The following is a 20114-nucleotide window of genomic DNA, read 5'->3' on the forward strand; positions in this document are numbered from 1 at the left end:
AAGCACCTAGCCCTGCTGCCTGGGCAATCCTGGGCTCTGCCAGGATCTGGGGCCATCACTCCCATTCACCACTCACTGTCTCATGCCCTTCCGCTTTTCTGTCTTCCAGCCCACATCTTCCCCTCTCTGACTCACTCCTCCAGCTACCCAGAATCCCCCCAACTTCCTTCAAGGGAAAAATTAACTTTTCCTTTTCAAATGCGATAACACCTATGACAGACCCACCTTTTTTTTTTTTAATAGTGTTTATCACTCGTATTGTAAGCCACTACAAGTCTGTTTTCCAAGGCCAAAGACTGTCTTATTAACCATTACCTAATTTACATTATAAGTATTCAATAAATGTTCATGGAAAATTGTTATGATATCTGTATCTATTGGTATTTGCATTCAGATTTCTATGCATTAATAGAATAGTCTAGTAGGCTAAAGATAGGATCAAATTATAGAATTAAAAGTTACCAAAGCTGATTGCCTGGTCACTGAAGAAATTGATTTATAATCTGTTAGCAGAAGCGTGTCTGCAGATATCAGCTAGTGAAAGGTGGACTTTGTAACAAACAATAAACCCTTGGAGAGGTCTTTGATAATTAAAATCATTACCCCAAGGAAGTACACAGGAGAATAAACCATGTCCTCTGTCACAACTCTAAGCAGAAAAGTCTTCCCTTGCAGGGTCTCCTATGCTGAAAATCATTCTTTCCTTGTGTTCACAGTGATTAAAAAATAAACCAAGTATTTCTGATTTGCAGAGGCAAAAAGTGCTTTTCTCTGCCCCCTTCTCAGACTGGACAAGAATCAGAGCTGAAAAAGGATGGCACCAAGATTCTTAGGCTTGAGACAGTGTGCAGCAGTTTGGAAAATTCGCCTCAGAACAGCCTGAGCAAAGCAGTTAGGTCTCCATGGCTCTGTTTTCTCGACATCCAGTTCCCCGGCTTCAGACAGACCTCATATAGTCTGGGAGGAAGCTATGCCTTGCCAACCGTCTTCTCTGGTACATAATTGGATTTATAAGTAACAGATAGATTTGATAGCCCCTGTCTCACACACACAAAACCGTCTAACTTTCCAGATAGCCAAAATATCACTGCAACAACTGAGGAAGGTCTAACTTCAGGCAAAGAAATATTACTGTAAATTTAACTTCTTATAACCTACATAAATTTATAAGTGTATATGTTAAGCGTGGGTTTTTCACACATTCAACATGCCTTTTTTTCATCTAAATCTAGTGTTCTGGAGATCTCATTAATCAAGAATATAATCTACACAATAAAATCTTCAGACTAGCAGTTCACAAAGTCTATTGTATATAAAAGTCACCTGGGGAGCTTGTTAAATATGCAGAATCCAGAGTCCTATCCCCAAAGATACCGGGGGATTCGGTAGTTAGCTCACATTTCCAGAAACCTGCATTATTAAGAAGAACCCCAGAAGATTCTGATAAGGTGGTCCCCTGGGCATACTCTGAGAAGCTCTGCAAGTGTCTTCAGATGTTTCCCTAATAGCTACTTCTCAAACTTCTCAGAATATTCTTTTTTATCACAATACTCCAGCTGACCACCTACTTACACCTTCTGAATCAGTTGTAATGTCACATCGAATTTAGCACTATATAGACGTGTACTCTGGATGGCTGCTTTTAAAATGTGTTTATTCCCATTGTCCCCAAACAAATTATAAATTCCTAGGTCCAGGAGCCATGTCTTAACTTTTTCTACATACAGTCCAGAGGTATCTACAATCATTGCCTCAAATTCTTCGCCCATTTTGTCTTGAACCTACTTCCATTAGGTTTGCTCCTGTAGAGGTCAACAATGATCTCCACAATGCCAATTCCAATGCTTAATTTTTTGTGCCCATCTCACTTAACCAGTCAGCAGTAACTGGCACAAATGATGGTTCTTTCAGTGATACTCTTGCTTCACTTGGCTTCCAGGATCCAGCATTCTCTTGGTTTGGCTCCTTACCTTCTCGTTTGCTCCTTTTTAGTCTCCTTTGCTGGTTCCTCCGTTTTTTCCCCCAAGCTCCTAATTGGGGATGTTCCAGAGTTTATTCCTTGGTCATGCTCTGCTCTATGTATATTCACTCCCTCGGTCATCTCAACCAATCTCAAGGCTTTAACACAATTTGGTATCATGGATTTAAATACCATCTACATCAGGCGTCCCCAAACTTTTTACACAGGGGGCCAGTTCACTGTCCCTCAGACCGTTGGAGGGCCGCCACATACTGTGCTCCTCTCACTGACCACCAATGAAAGCGGTGCCCCTTCCTGAAATGCGGCGGGGGGGGGGGGGGGGGCGGATAAATGGCCTCAGGGGGCCACATGCGGCCCGCGGGCCGTACTTTGGGGACACCTGATCTACATGCTGATGGATCCACGTTCACCTATCTTCTGACCCATATATTCACAAATATATCCAACTGCCTACTTGGTATCATCACTTGATTATCTAATAGACATCCCAAACTTAACTGGTTCTAAAACTGAACTTCTATTCTTATCCCTAAACCTACCCTATCTACAATCTTTCTCATCTCAGTGGATGGCAACTCCACCCTTCCAGTTGCTCAGGCCAAAATTTTGAGAGTCATCTTAACTCCTTGCTTCTTTCATACTTCATATCCAATTTGTCAGGGAATCCCACTGCCCTAACCTCAAAATATTTTCAGGATCCGCTATTAAGTTTCATCACTTCCACTGCGTTCACCCAGATCTGAGCCACCATAACTTTTCTCTTGGACTACTACAGTAGCTTCTTATCTGGTCTTAACTTCCACCATTACCATCTATAGTCTACTCTCAACACCACACTGGAATAATTCTTTTTAAGAAGAAAATCAGCTCAAGTCACCTCTCTGCTCAAATTTCCCAATAGCCCCCTTATCACTCAAAGTCAAAAGCGCCTTTAAACAGTCTGTAAAGCCCTGCGTCTCCTCTCCATGTGCTCTGCTATGTACTCATCAACTCCATCCATGTTGGCCTCCTGGATGTTTCTTGCACATCCCAAGCACACTTCTTGCTCAGGGCCTTTACACCAACTGTTCCTTTTACCTGAACCTCATTTCCTCTCCTCAGTAAAGTCCATCACAACCACACTATTTAAAATGGCAATGAGGAATGTTCCTCAGCCCCACACTCCCAATCTGCCTTTACTCTTTTCACAGTAACTTAATACCGTCTTTATTTTTTTCATGATACTTAACATCTTGTAAATACTTCATAATTTACTTATGTATTATCTTCATCACTGATGGTCCATCTCCCACAACTAGAATATAAGTTCCACGATGGCAGGCCTTGGTGTCTGTTTTGTTCACTGATGCATCCCAAACACCCAGAACACTGCTTGACAGACAGCAGGGACTCAAGAAATAGTTGTTCATTCATTAATGGCTCATCCAGGGCTTTACACCTACTAAAAACCTCAAATAGATACAGAGTTATAGAGTTTTATGGTTGAAAGACATATGAAGACTTATTTTTATTAATGGGGAAACATTTCTAAAAGAGGGAAAAATGACTGCTGGGGACAGCAGATGGACAATATCTGTAACAAGACAGAGATGAAGATTAAACCACGAGTTTTTGGATGCTATATGATTATGACTGGCACAAGTCTGGGATAATAACCCTCCTGGTGAGAAGTCATCTGTCTCTTCTATCCATGATTAAGAACTGGATGAGTGAATATTTATTGTATTTGCTCACTTATTCATCCATTCCTTCTCTTCTTAGACAAACTATTGATCCCAAAATGTACAGCCAGCACTAACTCTTATGGAAGCCATAAAGCTGGCCCCTGCCCTCAAGGAGCCCTTGGTCTCAGAGGAGCCCACGAATTACATAAACAAGTCATTAATATGCACTGTGATATGTACAGGTTCTGTTGAAAGACGGGTGAGTTCCAGAAGTCAGATTTCCCTGGGTTCAATTCCTAGTTCAACTAAAAATTACCTGTGTGACCTTGAGGAAGTTGTATGGCCTCTCTGAGCCTCAGTTTCCTCATGTGAGAAATGGGTGTGATAATATTATCTATATTCCAAGGTTTTGGATTAAATTAGGTTAAGTATTGTTACTGGATTATTAGAGATATAATCAACAGAGTACTGTGGGCACACAAAGAACAGAGTAACTAATTCAGCCTGGTGTAGCAAGAAAGATATTATCATGGTTCTCCCTCCTCAGACTAGACAATCTAACCACCAGGCTACCACAGTGATATCTATCCAGATAATAAAGATCTTTATATCCATCAAAGCTCATATGCTTTAATCTGAAACTATTCCCTCCAATGATTCATATATCAGCATTAACCTCACAACAATAGTACCAAGTACATCTTAATAGCAATATATATAATCAACATGTCATGTACAATTTCATGTCTGAATTCACAGTTTATTTGTATTTTTTAAAAAACTATTTTTTGTATGCTTTGTGAAATCATCTGCTTTATGTTCTTACAGTTTTAAAACCTTGGGTTATTCAAACTCATGTATAAGTCTCTAGCTGAATGTGCTAGTTACTATGGAAACACAGTCCCTGTGTGAGAGGAGCTTGAGGAAAGTGTATTCCTGGCACAGATCGAGCAGTGGACAGAAAGAACAAAACGAGAGACATTTGTGCCTATACCACCATCCTCCAGCCATGACAACATGACAGGAACATGGAATACCATCTAGAGTCAGTGTTCTGTGGGCAAGTTTACACAGCGTAGACAGAATGAGGGACTAAGTCAACCACTCACAAAGAATGGTTTTCCCCTGGGTTCCAGAAGCAACACCCTGGATAATATTTCATCTTGTTTACTTATAAGAAAAAATTCCCTCTCCTTTTACAATAGGGACATTCTTCCTGCCCACCTCCTTCGGATGGTTGTCCTTAAAAACAGCAGTTAGCCATCAAGAGTCCTCACCTAAACACTGTTCTCAATAAGGGAGGACAGAGTATAAGTTGGCGACCCTCTTATGTGCTAGAAATCAGTGGTTCTCAAACACTGGTGTGACTCAGAATCCCCTGGAAGGCTTGAGAAAACACAGACTGTTGGGCCCCTTCCCCAGAGCTTCTGTCGCAGTCGGTAAGGGGGCGGGGGGAGGGGGGGAGGCACAATAATTAGCATTTCTAAAACTTACAGGGACCATTCCTGAGAAGCACCAAATCTAAAACTTAAAAATGGAACCCTAAAGTCCTTAAAAAAAAAAAAAAGATTATTTCTAGAAAGACAAAGGATTATCATGCCATAGCAAAGGCAGACTGACATTCTGTACAATTCTTTATCAATTTTTACCACTTTTACAGATGTAAGACAACTATTGTTCTCTCTCCTTCAAATGTTCTACAACAGCCCCTGACCCCAATCAATTGTATGAAATTCAGGATGTCTTTTTCTTCTCCTTCTCCTAGTCTCACCACATGTTCCCTTTATCACTGTTTCTCCCCGGGATCTCCCGGTCCCTCATTTCCGTCACACAGGACTGCAACCCTCAGCCCACATCCTATTCAAGTATCTACAGTCTTTCCCCACCACTTTCCCCCTGACTTCTTTCTCCAGTGTCTGCTCTCCCTGCAGAAGCAAAAAGTAGCCAAGGGCAGTGTCTACATTCTATATGCATGATTCATGGGCAGGTTTTTCTCCATGTCTATTAGGAATACTTCTGAGAGTCCATCATTTAAAATTATACTCAGCCAAGCGAGAAATCTATGGTTACTGAACTCAACCAACCTCTCAAGTGAAAACAACAACATTAATAACCAAATAACATTTTTAAAAACACATATAAATCCTGGAAATCTCTATAGCAGGGGTTGGCAAACCACAGTCAGTGGGCCAAATCCAGTAGGCCACCTGTTTTTATATGACGTTTGAGATAAGAATGGTTTTCACATTTTGAAATGGTTAAAAAAAATCAAAATAAGAATAATATCTTGTGATATATAAAAATGATATGAAACTTGAATGTCAGTGGCCATAAAAAAACGTCTTATGGGAACACAGTCACACATTCGTTTACATTCTGTCTGTGGTTGCTTTCACGCTACAAAGGCAGATCTGAGTGGTTGTGACAGACACCGTATGGCCCACAAAGCCAAAAATATTTCCTATCTGACCCTTTGAGAAAAAGCTTGCTAACTCCTACTCTACATCTTTGCCATCTTCAAGAGACAGAGATATAGATAGATATGGAAAGGCAACATGGATTGGAGATAATATTACTTTAGGGGCCTCCAGATGATACTTATTAAAATAAGCACTCAAGTAAGAACCTGTTAATACGTGCATGTTAATCAACCTCATTAAAAGCCTATAATAATGTCTCCCTGGACTTGCAATTAGATGAGCTACATGACATCTGTTTCGTCATGAGAACTACGTTATAAACCCCAAACACATTTGGGAAAGATCAGACTAAAATCATGGTTCCCTTAAGCACCTGTCTTTTTCCATAAACTTCTTGAAGTTCTTCCGATGAGGTGTGGGCTTGAGGCCTAAGCAGTTACGGAGAGAATCCTCTTCAGAACCAAAACCATTATAAGGTGGAAATTTCCTTTCTATTTTTGGAGGAGGAGAAGGAGGCTTGCATGAAACTGAGGTAAAGTTCTCTATAACAAAACAAAGGCAAACAAAACATCAATATTTTTTTTTGCCCTGATTATGGCTGTTTTGAAAGGTTTGTTATGTTTTAAAGATGAACATGGAGATCTTTGTAGACTATTTTAAACTCTTTCAAACAAAACACAGCAAAATCCTGTGAGAGTAGGTTTCAATCATGTTTACAAAAACCATGGAACTGACTTAATAATCACCGTTGGTTCAAAAGTTAAAAAAAAAAAAAAAGAATCTATGTCAAATAAGTACACATTTATATTTTGTAATCACATTCCCATTTCTGAATATTTTTGTTCTCCTCTGATTTTTTCCAATAATATGAAAATTCAAACTTGAAAGGTTATGCCACTCACTCCATATTTTAACTTGTAATTTAGCCCTCTCCTATCTCAGTCAACACTCACTAATACAATTCTTTTCCAAACAGGACTTACTCTTAACTATTCACCTTTACCCTTCCCCATCTACCATCTCCTCCTACTGCACCTTCTATTTAAGTACCCTCCCTTGCCTCTAAAATGGACTCAGGTCATAGCACTTCCCTATGTAGTTCAAAAACAAACACGAAAACAAAACTTTCCTCTCACCAGCCACTGCCCCAGGTAGCTTTTGTTACTGCCCAAGGAAAGACTGCAATTGCACTCAAATGCAATGAAGCAAACAAACAAAACAGAAAGAGAAAAAACTTTTAAAATAGCCAACTGCCTACTCTCTCCAAGAGAGTGGTATGCAGTAAATACTGTTGATTTTATTTATATACTTATCATCTGTGAGGAAAGAGAGGCGGAGAGAGAGCTGGTAACATATTTGTAAGAGCCTAGGAGCTTCCAGGTGCTCATTTGCTAAGCTGTACAATCTCTGAGAAGCAACTGTGCTCTCCAGAGCAAAGAACATATTGACCTGATCTATCCAAGTCACTGTGTTTGCCCCCAACATAAATGGCAAAGAAGATGCCAGATCTTTCCTAAGACAAAACAAACTCCCACAGAGTCAATTTTCTACTTCTTCCCCAAGCTTCAGTATGACATAGGTGTTTTCAACCATGAATGAAAGGAGTTCTACATAAGCAAGTATTTCCTTTTTCGTTGTCAAAGTTCTCAAAGAGGAAAAGGACAAATTTTAGTGCACACCTCCAGAATAGAAAACATAGACCAATATTTCATCCAAGATAATCGAACTCTTAATATTAAGGTGGTTTTTTGTTTTTGTTTTGTTTTGTTTTGTTTTTTAACTGATGATCAAAAGGCTAAGGGCTTGAGGCCATTTCTAACTCTTGTTGGAAACATTTTCAGCTTTCATATTGCCTTAGACTTCCTAGCAGCCTTTGTGTGAAATTCCCCCAAACACAATCCCCAAAAGAGTACTGTTCCATCCTAACAGAAACTGCTCACAGCAGACTTGTTTATAAAGGTGACTCAGTGAAAGAGGGGAGCCAGTCTGCCAGTACACAAGTGACTTGTGAGCTTCAACTATTGCTATTTTTGTGGTGATTAAAGCAAAGTCTTGGGAATAAAGGGGAGAGTTCAAATCTTGGAATTGGGCAGAACCACAGTAGACCCTATCATTGCTAATCAATACACCTAATGCACCACTGTTTGGTCTTTCATTTCAGGAAGAGCACCATAACCATGGCAGGAGAGTTCTATGTGATTATTTAAAAAATCAGGGCCTGAGCAGTTTCTTACAACAGGAGACATACACATACAACTCTATATATCAGTCTAAGCAGTCTAACCAAAAGGGGGCACATATTGAATCTCAAAGTAATTAGGACTGCATTCTACGCTTCCCCCCAAAATTACAGGGCTTATAAACACACTGTTGTTTTCTCAACCACATTTTTGCAACAGATTTAAGTAACAAAAGAACCAATTTAGAGCTTTCCTCTGCACCCACAGTGCCATCTAGTGTATAAAAGCTTAGAACTTTTCCACTTCATCATGCCTTACTTTTATACCACCACATACATCTTTTTGAAAACTCTGGCTCAAGATCCAACTTTAAATCCCATTTCTCTGGGTAATTTGCATACATTCACAAAGCTCTGGACTCACAGCTGAATGACAAGTTTCCTCACTTTGGTTTTCCATCATCCCAGCATCCTGCATGTTTTAGGTGTTAAAAATACTCATTGAATAAATGAAAAAGTATACATTTTTTGTATAAAGCATCTTCCCAAATGTCTTAAGTTGGCATTCTGCTAGATCCTGAGACATATATGTCTTTTAATTATCTGATTCCTCTAATTCCAAGTGACTTGTCTATGTATATATACATATACACACACGTGTGTGTGTGTCATCCATGGTTGACTAGATTCCAACAAATTGGCAGAGAGATGGTATATATTAAAAAGGAGTCTTAATGCTTCTTCACGGTGATTTTCTATTCACCATCTCAGTGGGAAAGACTATCTGGAAAAGCCTTCAATTACTTCAAAGTTCATCGCTTATATTCTAGTAACCTAGAGATGAATACAGGTTTTGGGAGGCTGGAAGCTTAAATAATTTGGGCAAAGCTCTCCTAGACAAAGAATGTCAAATTACTAAGAAAAAATTAGGCCAGGGCCTTGGATTGGGGCCCCTGGAAAGGAAGACCTCTAAAAATTATGCTTCAGCAGCTTCAAGGTAAATCCACTTCTGTTTGTATTCAATACCCATGTCAAATGATTTCAGTGAAACCTAAATTCGTGAATAACATCATGTTAGAGCTATAAAATCTTTAAGAATCCTCCCATTTCAACCATCTTCATTTTACAGGGGAAGCAAAAGAAACAAAATTGTTAAGTCCATCAAGGCCATGTGATGAGACCAGAAGACAATTCTATCCCATTGGTGTAATTTTAAGTGTCCAATTCAGTCAAATAATCATTAAACACTCATGTTAAATGTTCTGCTGTTCTTAACACTGAAAGTTCAGAGATGGCCAGAAATGACTCCACAAAATTAAAGATGCTTTAAGATTTTTGTTCAATCTAAGTATAGCCTAATAAGTGTTCGAAAGCAACAAGGATGAACAGTGCTGTTACTAGTTTCATTGTTACAGTCACTACGATAAAATGATAAGAAAGTCCATTGATAGACAAATAATAACCTAAGGCAGAAATTCCTATACAAGAACAGTTTACATTTGATCCCTGTCCTTTTAGTGAAAGAAACACCTGCTGCAGCCCCTAGAGCCTTTTTCAACCTTCATGCTATAGGGAAGATCAACAGACCTCCATCTATCTGCCAGTCTGTGTTCATTCATATAAAATAATGAGGGAGTGACATGCTACAGCCCAGCAGGCAGGCCAGGGCCAGCAGGATGGCAAAATTTCCTGATGGAGGGGGTCACACTGCACTATTATAGATAAGAAATCTATGGAATCACCTTCTCCTTAGAATCCTTAAATGTATGAAGGAATCATATTAAGAGATTGAGTTTTACACAGGAGCTCAGATGTCTCTTCAAATTCTAGCAAGCCCTCCACTTCTACATAAATAGAAAGGTTATCTGTGTACCTTTCTTGGGACTGTGGCCAACTTCTTCTCTTTGTCTGACATTTTTTCTCTCCCAAAATAGGCTGGGGTGTCATTACACAGGAGAAGGTACTAAAGCAGCAAGGCTGCATACTGTGTTAGAAATCTCCCCTGACTTTCTGTTAAGGCCCCTAGCTGTGTGGCTGGCACTTGTCAGATCCTTTCTGCGTGCTGCGCAGTGGAGACACCCAGGTTTTCTACTGACCACAATTATTGACAAGGGAGGAAATATGACCACAATTATTAACAGAACCACAGTGATTGATGGGACTTTGTCCTGGTTTGGGTTTAAAGGATACCAAAACATAATGCATGTAATTTGGTCAGTTAAACAAATTGCTAGGACCAGATGAACTATAAATAAAATTAAAATGGCAGAAATAACTCTATCTAAGTAACATTAAGTATATTAATTTAACCTTACCAAAAAATCAGGAAAAGCAAATGCAAAGATTATAGGAGAATACTGATTCATTCCCCCTTCCACCTCATCATGCATATAATTTCTAGTCTTTACTTACATTAAGTGCACTGTTGTAACTCAAGAAATGTTGTGTAATAATAGTGTCTGTTAAACGGGATATTTTAACATATGTTATGAGAAATAGAAAAAGTCAGTGTGACTATGAAATGCATCATAATTTTGCATTTGCATAATTTTCGGTTTAAATGCATAATGCTCATGTTATATTAGCTTTAAAGGCACAGACTACTTTTTTTTACATCATACAATTAGTCCACAGAGTGAACAAAAGAAGTAAACAGAAAGAAATTGAGCACAAGGACTCGACTGAAATGGACCATAGGACATTTGAAGCTGATACATTTACCCAGGATGGCTTGATTTGGAGCACACCAGGAAATTCATACGCATCAGAAAATTTTCTAGAGAAGCTGCTAAGATCCTAACAACATACCAAGTCTCAGCAGTACGACACTCATTTTCCCAAATGCCACTTTCATATTCTCAAAACCAAGCTGACAGACAACATCAACCAAAAGTTGGACTAAGGAATCATATAATGCTTTGGAACATTTACCACATCCTTTATATTAAGGTAATCATCAGGTGTAAGTTATGGTTTTCAGTGACTCACCTTGATATATACATTTACATTTTTATTGTACACTAAAGCCTTATGGATTCCATACAGGCGTCTACATTTATTAAAGGCCAAATTCTTTTCCCATAGTCTAAGGGCCACCAGCAGCTTCTCTATAGCAGCTGCCACCTGCACATTCCTGGCTGCTTCTTGTCCACAGTCCCCAAAGCAAACATGCCCAACTGTGTCCACTGAGGGGGACTAATTTTAGAAAATAAAATAAAAAGAGGCCACCAATTTGGCCCTAGTAGGGCCCATACATTTGGACTCATCTGGCCTGCAGATGCAGTGCAACAAATTCCCTTAGTGAACCTAAGAGCAAAACTGAAAGCCTTTTTTATTCTAACCCCTTTGTGCGCTTGATGTGCCTTCTCCCACAATATGAAGATTCCCAGAATTCCAGGAATACTACACAGTGGGGACAACAAGACACATAACATGGCTTCATCTCATTCTAGAGACAAAACACCTTGTCTTTTAAGAAGCTGTGGCTGCGCTTGGCTTCCATCCCACCCCTCAGGGAAGTGTGCTCCTATGAATACTCTAAGGTTCAGAGAGAAGTACAGGACTAAGTACTCCCTATCCCAACTCCAAGTCCCAATCTGGGAGGTCGGCAAGTCCCATCGATTCCTAACAGCAGCAGGTACCTGCAGCCTCAGATAGAGGAGAATTTAACAAATGAAGGTTTATGTTTTAGGTTTCACGTCATATCCTCCACCAGTTTCCAAGACACACATAACACGGTGTCACACGCCACACATCTCAGTTCCCCTTCCAGCCTAGAAACCTCTTATAAACTCTGTATCTCCTAAGTCTACTGCAATAACCTACATATAGTAGGTGCTTAATAAATCACTCATTTTCATTCTGAACTGAACTAACCTGATTGGAATGGAGTTAATATCTAAGAAGAGAGAAGCTTGAAACCTGGCTGAGCCTCACCAAGAAAGGTAGAGCAAACTAGCAGAAGAGAATTCCTTCAGTAACTCGATTAGGTATATCCATTGTGGTCAGAAGAATTAAGTGAAAAGAAATGCATTCAGATTTCCATTTTGGTTGCTCAACCAAAACATTTACCCCATATTGGAGTGGGGCAGAGGACCATAAGGGAAAATGGAAGTCCCTGGCATCAGCAGAGAAGTTCAAATCTTGGCTCACTCTTTGTTCACTGCATGATGTTGGAAAAATGAGCCCCCTTTAAGCCTTGGGTTTTTTCACCTCTAAAATGGGGATAGTAAATCTACCCATAGAGAATCATTAGGAATATGAAAGACAACAAATGTCTGAAAGATACCAAATGTACAATAAATGGTAGCTATTATGAGCCTAGCATTTGAAACTCCAAAGTAAAATCTTAACTAGGGAACAAAGAGTTTAATTCTTAAAAGATATTTAATTGACATATGTATCACTTACCAATTCCATATTTAGACTTATAATAAGACTTCGTAAATTCATCACAGTCATAAAGGAGTACTTTTCTTCCCCACACATTGATGGTGACTCCTAGGGACAGGTCACAATCTTTGTAAAACTCTTGGTCTACTTTTCCTAGCTAATAAAAACAAAGGAACATAGCATTGGCACCATGGACCCTCCAAAGAACCAGACATCCCTTCCCAGAGAAAAAAGGAAATGAAAAAATTTTTCAGTCTTTTATAACTAAATTGTAAAAATCAAATAAAAAAGTAACCAGTTGATGTTCATATTCTAAAGTTATTTTAGCACTGCAGTATTATACTTACAAACTGCAACGCAATGCATATATTTATATATACATTTCAACGTGCTTATGATTAATAAATAGCAGTACAAGGCATACATTTTATGTATTCATCCATTTCATTCACAATCTCATAAGAGAAGGGTATGTAACTTGCCCCACTGTTCAGGTTTCAGGGAAGTCACACTAGAAACAGGTAATAAAATGTGAGGTTCCTTCCCTTATGTTTATCCAACAGGTAGCCATCCTCTTGGTTCCTCTTTAAGTCACCATACAAATTGAGAACTGTTCGATCTGTTATCTGGCCGGGTTGATAGACTCTGGTGTGGCCATCCTGGAAGACAAAATCAAAACAAGGTGTGGTAGGACTTCATCCATTCCCTTTCTTACTATAACCCCAGGGCTGGCATACAGGTGGCACTCAAAGAATATTTGTTGAATGAATAAATAAAATGACGTAACTGATATTGGCACACTGTAAATGTTAGGTATGTCATTATTATTTTATATTTAGCTTATTTTTCAAAGCCATTCTAAAAACAGGTTTCTCTGGCACCTCCTGGTCGCCTGCTATGCGTATCCCAGAGCTCCCTCTGGGACAAACTGTGCCTCTCCTGCCTCCAAGCAACACAGTAGGGCTTCTGGCAGTGGGCTCAGAGAATCTGGTTAAACCTTCTGTGAGGACTGAATGGACAGCAGTTATTTGCCTTGGAAATTAGTGTTATGGTAACCTTTTCATGAGCACTAAAAATTCAATTAAAAGATACTTTATCCAAATAAGAAAGAAACTATAACATAGAGCTTTTGAAAAAATCTTTATGTTTCTAAGTGTCCTTATATGTGTTTGCAGGTCCATAGGTAGTATTTTTTTGTGTGTGCTATATTATCACATTTTAAAGATGGGGAAATAAGCTCAGAGAGGTTAAGTGATTTGCCCAAGGTAGCACAGCTATTAAGCGGCAGACTCAGAATTCTAATCCAGGTCTGGCCTGTTTCTGCTGCATCCAAGTTACATAAGCTCTCATGTGGCCATAAATATTTGTAGAAATCAGTCTGACAACTCTTTTTAATATCAAATAAAATCCAAAAGTCATCATTGCCACTAGCTAGTGGCTACTTGGTGACTAGTTGCTACACTCAGAAGAGATGCTTAGGTTTGTAAAGTTGCATGTGTATATCTGTGAGTGCACGTGTACACGCACATGTGGGTGCACGTGTATAGTGTGTGTTTGTATTCACAACCCAGACCAAACCATGGGTTCTCCTCAGTAGTCTGCAGAGATCACACCCTAGTGCCCCATCCAAAGTCACAAGCAATTCTTTTACTAAGGGGTCATTATTTAGTTTCATAAAACTCTTTGTGAACTCAGTGATGATGATGTACTTTTTCTTACATTTGACTTTTTTCCTTTACTTCCCTTAACTTCAATGTTCCAACGCTAATTCATCATACTCTCTGTATTACTTTCACAGATGTATATTAATAGAGAGCACAAAATGAAAGTTTCCTGAGTACCTGCACTAGTGCACGGTTACTATCATCTCATACTCTTAACACACAACATTCCAAACAGTGACTCTAGTCTCTTGCTCCACAAGCAAATTCAGAAAGCGGTTATGTCCACTGCTCACCTTGGGTAGCTTACTCCTCCGGAGGAACATTTTCGTAGGATCTCGGCCTGAGTTGTCTGGAAGCAGTTCTTTGATTTCAATAGTATCATCACACAAGAAGTAATGCAGGATGAGTTCTCGACGGTCTCCAAGCATTGAGACTGAGTCATCCCACAGGCAGAAGAAACGCAAAACCTTGCCATGATACTGGAGGAACTGTTTCCGGGTGTCAAAGGATTCGTAGGGACGTAGGGGCTCTACATGTTCTAGAATCTGCAAATGGAGAAAATATCAATAATAGTTGCAGGTTTTGCATAATGACTTCTATGATACACACAATCAAGTGACAAATATATAAAGATATATTTTTGGCCAGGCAAAGTGGCTCATACCCGTAATCCCAGCATTTTGGGAGGTCAAGGTGGGAGGATTGCTTGAGTTCAGGAGTTCAAGACCAGCCTGGGAAACATGGCAAAAACACAACTCTTAAAAAAAAATTAGCCAGGTGTGGTGCCACACACCTGTAGTCCCAGCTACTCAGGAGGCTAAGATGGGAGGACTGCTTCAGCCCAGGAGGTCAAGGCTGTAGTGAGCCATGTTCACACCACTGCACTCCAGCCTGGATGACAGAATATGACCCTGTCTCAAAAAAAAAGGGGGGGGGAGGTATATATTTTCTATAGACTATTCTGTGATATATTTTTAAATTTCAACTATGACATACATACATATGCATCGATAATCAGTTTTAATCTTAAGAACAGAGACAAGCATGAGGAAGTTTTTCTTATTAAATATTATTTTAATACACTAAACTATACTTCTGGCCAGGCACAGTGGCTTACACCTGTAATCTCAGCACTTTGGGAGGCCAAGGCGGGTGGATCACTTGAGGCCAGGAGTTCAAGACCAGCCTGGCTGTCTCTATTAAAAATACACACACAAAATAAATCTAGCCAGGTGTAGTGGTTGGCACCAGTAATCCCAGCTACTCAGGAGGCTGAGGCAGGAGGATCTATTGAACCTGGGAGGCAGAGGTTGCAGTGAGCCGAGATGGCACCACTACACTCCAGCCTGGGTGACAGAGCAAGATTCTGTCTCAAAAAAAAAAAAAAAAATTTAAAACTATCCTTCTTTAATATTTTTAAAAACTGACTTTTCTCAAAGATTCAAAATTTATATTTAAGAACAGATAAAACTAATCTACAGTGACAGAAATCAGAACACTAATTGCCTCTGGGTAGGGAATTTGACCAGAAAGGGGGACAAAGGAACTTTCTGAGGTGTTAAAAATATTCTACGTCTTGATTTTTGTGTTGGTTACTCAATTACACACATTTTAAAAAACTTGACCTACACACTTAAGATTTATACATTTGATTCCATGTTAATTATATCTCAACCAAAAACATAATTTGTCTTTTCACTGGGAAATTCACATGAGTACGTAATTGTTACTCATTCACAGATTTTTGTGAAGGTAAAAGGGAAGAAATATATTCATTGTTTTATTTTAGCTCAACAAGCTTTAGGTGTCAAGGATAAGAATGCTCTGGAGGAACAGGGGCACAGTAAATGGAGAATTTAAGGTTTACAGAGCCTCTGCCTCGGCTGTCCTGTGGCCCAGGAATCACTAGTTCCACAGTCTTCTTGATGCAACTCTTCCCTCTGTTTGCATGTTCGTGGCCCTGTCTTGGAATAAAACTGCCCCCATCCATCTGATATAGCCAAATAGGACTATTTTTTATACAAGGAAGTGCTCACTGACAAGGGAGATGTAGTCGCAAATCAGGTTATACAATCTTTTTGTAAATTCTTGAAATGTTCTAGCTGTCAAGGGCAGTCTAGGTGCACTCTTAACCCAAGACAGCAGAAAGACATGATGGTTTTCCAAAGGCTCTTCAATCTTATCCCTGATATTTAAATGAAATTACAGGACCACTATTTCAATGGATTGAAAAACGTTTCTTTGGCATTATGAGGCCTCTAAGAAAAGCATTATTGATAATATACCATTGGGATTCTTTTCAGTCTAAGTTAAATTGTTTAATTTTAACTTTTCAGTTAAAGGCAGCAAACACTGCAGAAGTAAATGTATGAAAGTCAATATAGAAGCCTCTTATTAAACTCCTAATTTCCCAAAGACTTCTATATTTATTGAAGAATTTTCTCCCTCAGGGAATAAATGCTAAAATGATGTTCCCACTCTGAAATGAAATTATTTAAAACATTTCTTAGCTATTCTTGGTATTTATTCTCAATTCCTGGCACAAAAGATCTTTTTCTGGGGGTGGCTGGCAAAATGGCCGAATAGGAACAGCTCTGGTCTACAGCTCCCAGCAAGATCAATGCAGAAGGTGGGTAATTTTTGAATTTCCAACTGAGGTACCTGGTTCATCTCACTGGGACTGATTAGACAGTGGATGCAGCCCATGGAGGGTGAGCCGTAGCAGAGTGGGGCATCACCTCACCCGAGAAGTGCAAGGGGTCAGGAAACTCCCTCCCCTAGGCAAGGGAAGCTTTGAGGGACCCTGCCATGAGGAATGGTGCCCTCTGGCCCAGATACTACACTTTTCCCACAGTCTTCACAACCCGCAGACAAGGAGGGAGATTCCCTTGGGTGCCTACACCACCAGGGCCCTGGTTTCAAGCACAAAACTAGGTGGCTGTTTGGGCAGACACTGAGCTAGTTGCAGGAGGTTTTTTTTTCATACCCCAGTGGTGTATGGAATACCAGCAAGACAGAACCATTTACTCCCCTGGAAAGGGGCCTGAAGCCAGGGAGCCAAGTGGTCTCGCTTAGCAGAACCCACCCCCATGGAGCCCAGCAAGCTAAGATCCACTGGCTTGAAATTCTCACTGCCAGCACAGCAGTCTGAAGTCGACCAGGGATGTTGGAGCTTGGTGGTAGGGGATGAGTGTCCACTATTACTGAGGCTTGAGTGGCAGTTTTCCCCTCACAATGTAAATAAAGCTGCTGGGAAATTCAAACTGGGAGGAGCCCACCGAAGCTCAGCAAAGCAGCTGTAGCCAGACTGCCTCTCTAGATTCCTTCTCTCTGGGCAGGGCATCTCTGAAAGAATTGCAGCAGGCCCAGTCAGGGACTTATAGTAAAAAACTCCCATCTCCCTGGAACAGAGCACCTGGCAAAAGGGGCAGCTATGGGCACAGCTTCAGCAGACTTAAATGTACCTGCCTGCCACTCTGAGGAAAGCAGTGGATCTCCCAGCATAGTACTTGAGCTCTGCTAAGACACAGACTGACTGTTCAAGTGGGTCCCTGACCCCTGTGCCTCCTGAATGAGAGAGACCTCCCAGCAGGGGTCAACACACACCTTATATAGGAGAGCTCCGGCTGGCATCTGGCAGATGCCCCTTGGGATCAAGCTTCTAGAGGAAGGAACAGGCAGAAATCTTTGCTGTTCTGTAGCCTCTACTGGTGATACCCAAGCAAACAGGCTCTGGAGTGGACCTCCAGAAAACCCCAGCAGACCTACAGCAGACGAGCCTGACAGTTGGAAGGAAAACTAACAGAAAGGAATACCATCAACATCAACAAAAAGGACATCTACATGGAAACCCCATCTGAAGGTCACCAATATCAGAGACCAAAGGTAGATAAATCCATGAAGATGAGGAGAAAACAGTGCCAAAAGGCTGAAAAATCCAAAAACCAAACCTGTTCTCCTGCAAAGGATCACAATTCCTCACCAGCAAGGGAACAAAACTGGACAGAGAATGAGTTTGACAAACTGACAGAAGCAGGCTTCAGAAGGTGGGTAATAACAAACTCCTCTGAGCTAAAGGAACATGTTCTAACCCAATGCAAGGAAGCTAAAAACCTTGAGAAAAGGTTAGAGGAATTGCTGACTAGAATAACTAGTTTAGAGAAAAGCAAAAATAACCTGATGGAGCTGAAAAACACAGCACAAGAACTTTGTGAAGCATACACAAGTATCAATAGCCAAATTGAACAAGCAGAAGAAAGGATATCAGAGACTGAAGATTGACTTAATGAAATAAAGCATGAAGACAAGATTAGAGGAAAAAGAATGAAAAGGAATGAACAAAGCCTCCAAGAAATATGGGACTATGTGAAAAGACCAAACCTAAGTTTGATGGGTATACCTGAAATGATGGGGAGAATAGAACCAAGTTGGAAAACAGTCTTCAGGATATTATCCAGGAGAACTTTCTCAACCTAGCAAGACAGGCCAACATTCAAATTCAGGAAATACAGAGAACACCACAAAGACACTCCTTGAGAAGAACTCCAAGACACATAATCATCAGATTCACCAAGGTTGAAATGAAGGAAAAAATGTTAAGGGAAGCCAGAGAAAAAGGTCTGGTTACCCACAAAGGGAAGTCCATGAAACCAACAGCAGGTCTCTCTGCAGAAACCCTACAAGCCAGAAAAGAGTGGGGGCCAATATTCAGCATTCTTAAAGAAAACAATTTTCAACCCAGAATTTCATATCCAGGCAAACTAAGCTTCATAAGGGAAGGAGAAATACAAACAAGCAAATTCTGAGAGATTTTGTCACCACCAGGCCTGGCTTACAAGACCTCGTGAAGGAAGCACTAAATATGAAAAGGAAAAATCAGTACCAGCCACTGAAAAAAACATACCAACTTGTAAAGACCATTAACACTATGAAAAAACTGCATCAACTAATGGGCAAAATAACCAGGTAGCACCATAATGACAGGATTAAATTCACACATAATATTAACCTTAAATGTAAATGGGCTAAATGCCCAAACTAAAAGACACAGACTGGCAAATTGGATAAAGAGTCAAGACCCATTGGCGTGCTGTATTCAGGAGACCCATCTCACATGCAAAGGCACACACAGACTCAAAATAAAGAGATGGAGGAATATCTGCCAAGCAAATGGAAGCAGAAAAAAAAAAAGCAGGGGTTGCAATCCTAGCCTCTGATAAAACAGATTTTAAATCAACAAAGATCAAAAAAGACAAGGGTATTACATAACGGTAAAGGGATCAATGCAACAAGAAGAGCTAACTATCCTAAATATATATGCACCCAATACAGGAGCACCCAGTTTTATAAAGCAAGCTCTTAAGACCTGCAAAGAGACTTAGACACCCACACAACAATAATGGGAGATTTAACACCCCTCTGTCAATATTTGACAGATGAATGAGACAGAAAATTAACAAGGATATTCAGGACTTGAACTCAGTCTGGACCAAGAAGACCTAATAGGCATCTACAGAACTCTCCACCCTAAATCCACAGAATATACATTATTCTCAGCACCACATAGCACTTATTCTAAAACTAACCACATAATTGTAAGTAAAACACTCCTCAGAAAATGCAAAACAACAGAAATTATAACAGTCTCGGAGACCACAGTGCAATCAAATTAGAACTCAAGGTTAAGAAACTCACTCAAAATCACACAATGACATGGAAGTTGAAAAACCTGCTTGTGAATGACTACTGGATAAATAACAAAATTAAGGCCAAAATAAATAAGTTATTTGAAACTAATGACAACAAAAACACAAC

At 39.9% G+C, this 20114-nt stretch overlaps 1 protein-coding gene across 1 annotated transcript in view; it reads right to left on the reverse strand.

The window, feature by feature from the left end:
* Window positions 1-20114, reverse strand: part of EFHC2 (EF-hand domain containing 2) — a 197483-nt gene that overhangs the window by 89948 nt on the left and 87421 nt on the right. The window contains exons 5-8 of the mRNA XM_074391685.1: window positions 14594-14845; window positions 13184-13295; window positions 12655-12795; window positions 6439-6607 (exon numbers count right to left, since the gene is read on the reverse strand). Coding sequence (XP_074247786.1) covers window positions 6439-6607; window positions 12655-12795; window positions 13184-13295; window positions 14594-14845 — 674 coding nt within the window. The remainder of the gene's footprint in view (window positions 1-6438; window positions 6608-12654; window positions 12796-13183; window positions 13296-14593; window positions 14846-20114) is intronic.

The sequence above is a fragment of the Saimiri boliviensis genome, chromosome X, assembly GCF_048565385.1.
Source record: "Saimiri boliviensis isolate mSaiBol1 chromosome X, mSaiBol1.pri, whole genome shotgun sequence".
Classification (NCBI taxonomy): domain Eukaryota; kingdom Metazoa; phylum Chordata; class Mammalia; order Primates; family Cebidae; genus Saimiri; species Saimiri boliviensis.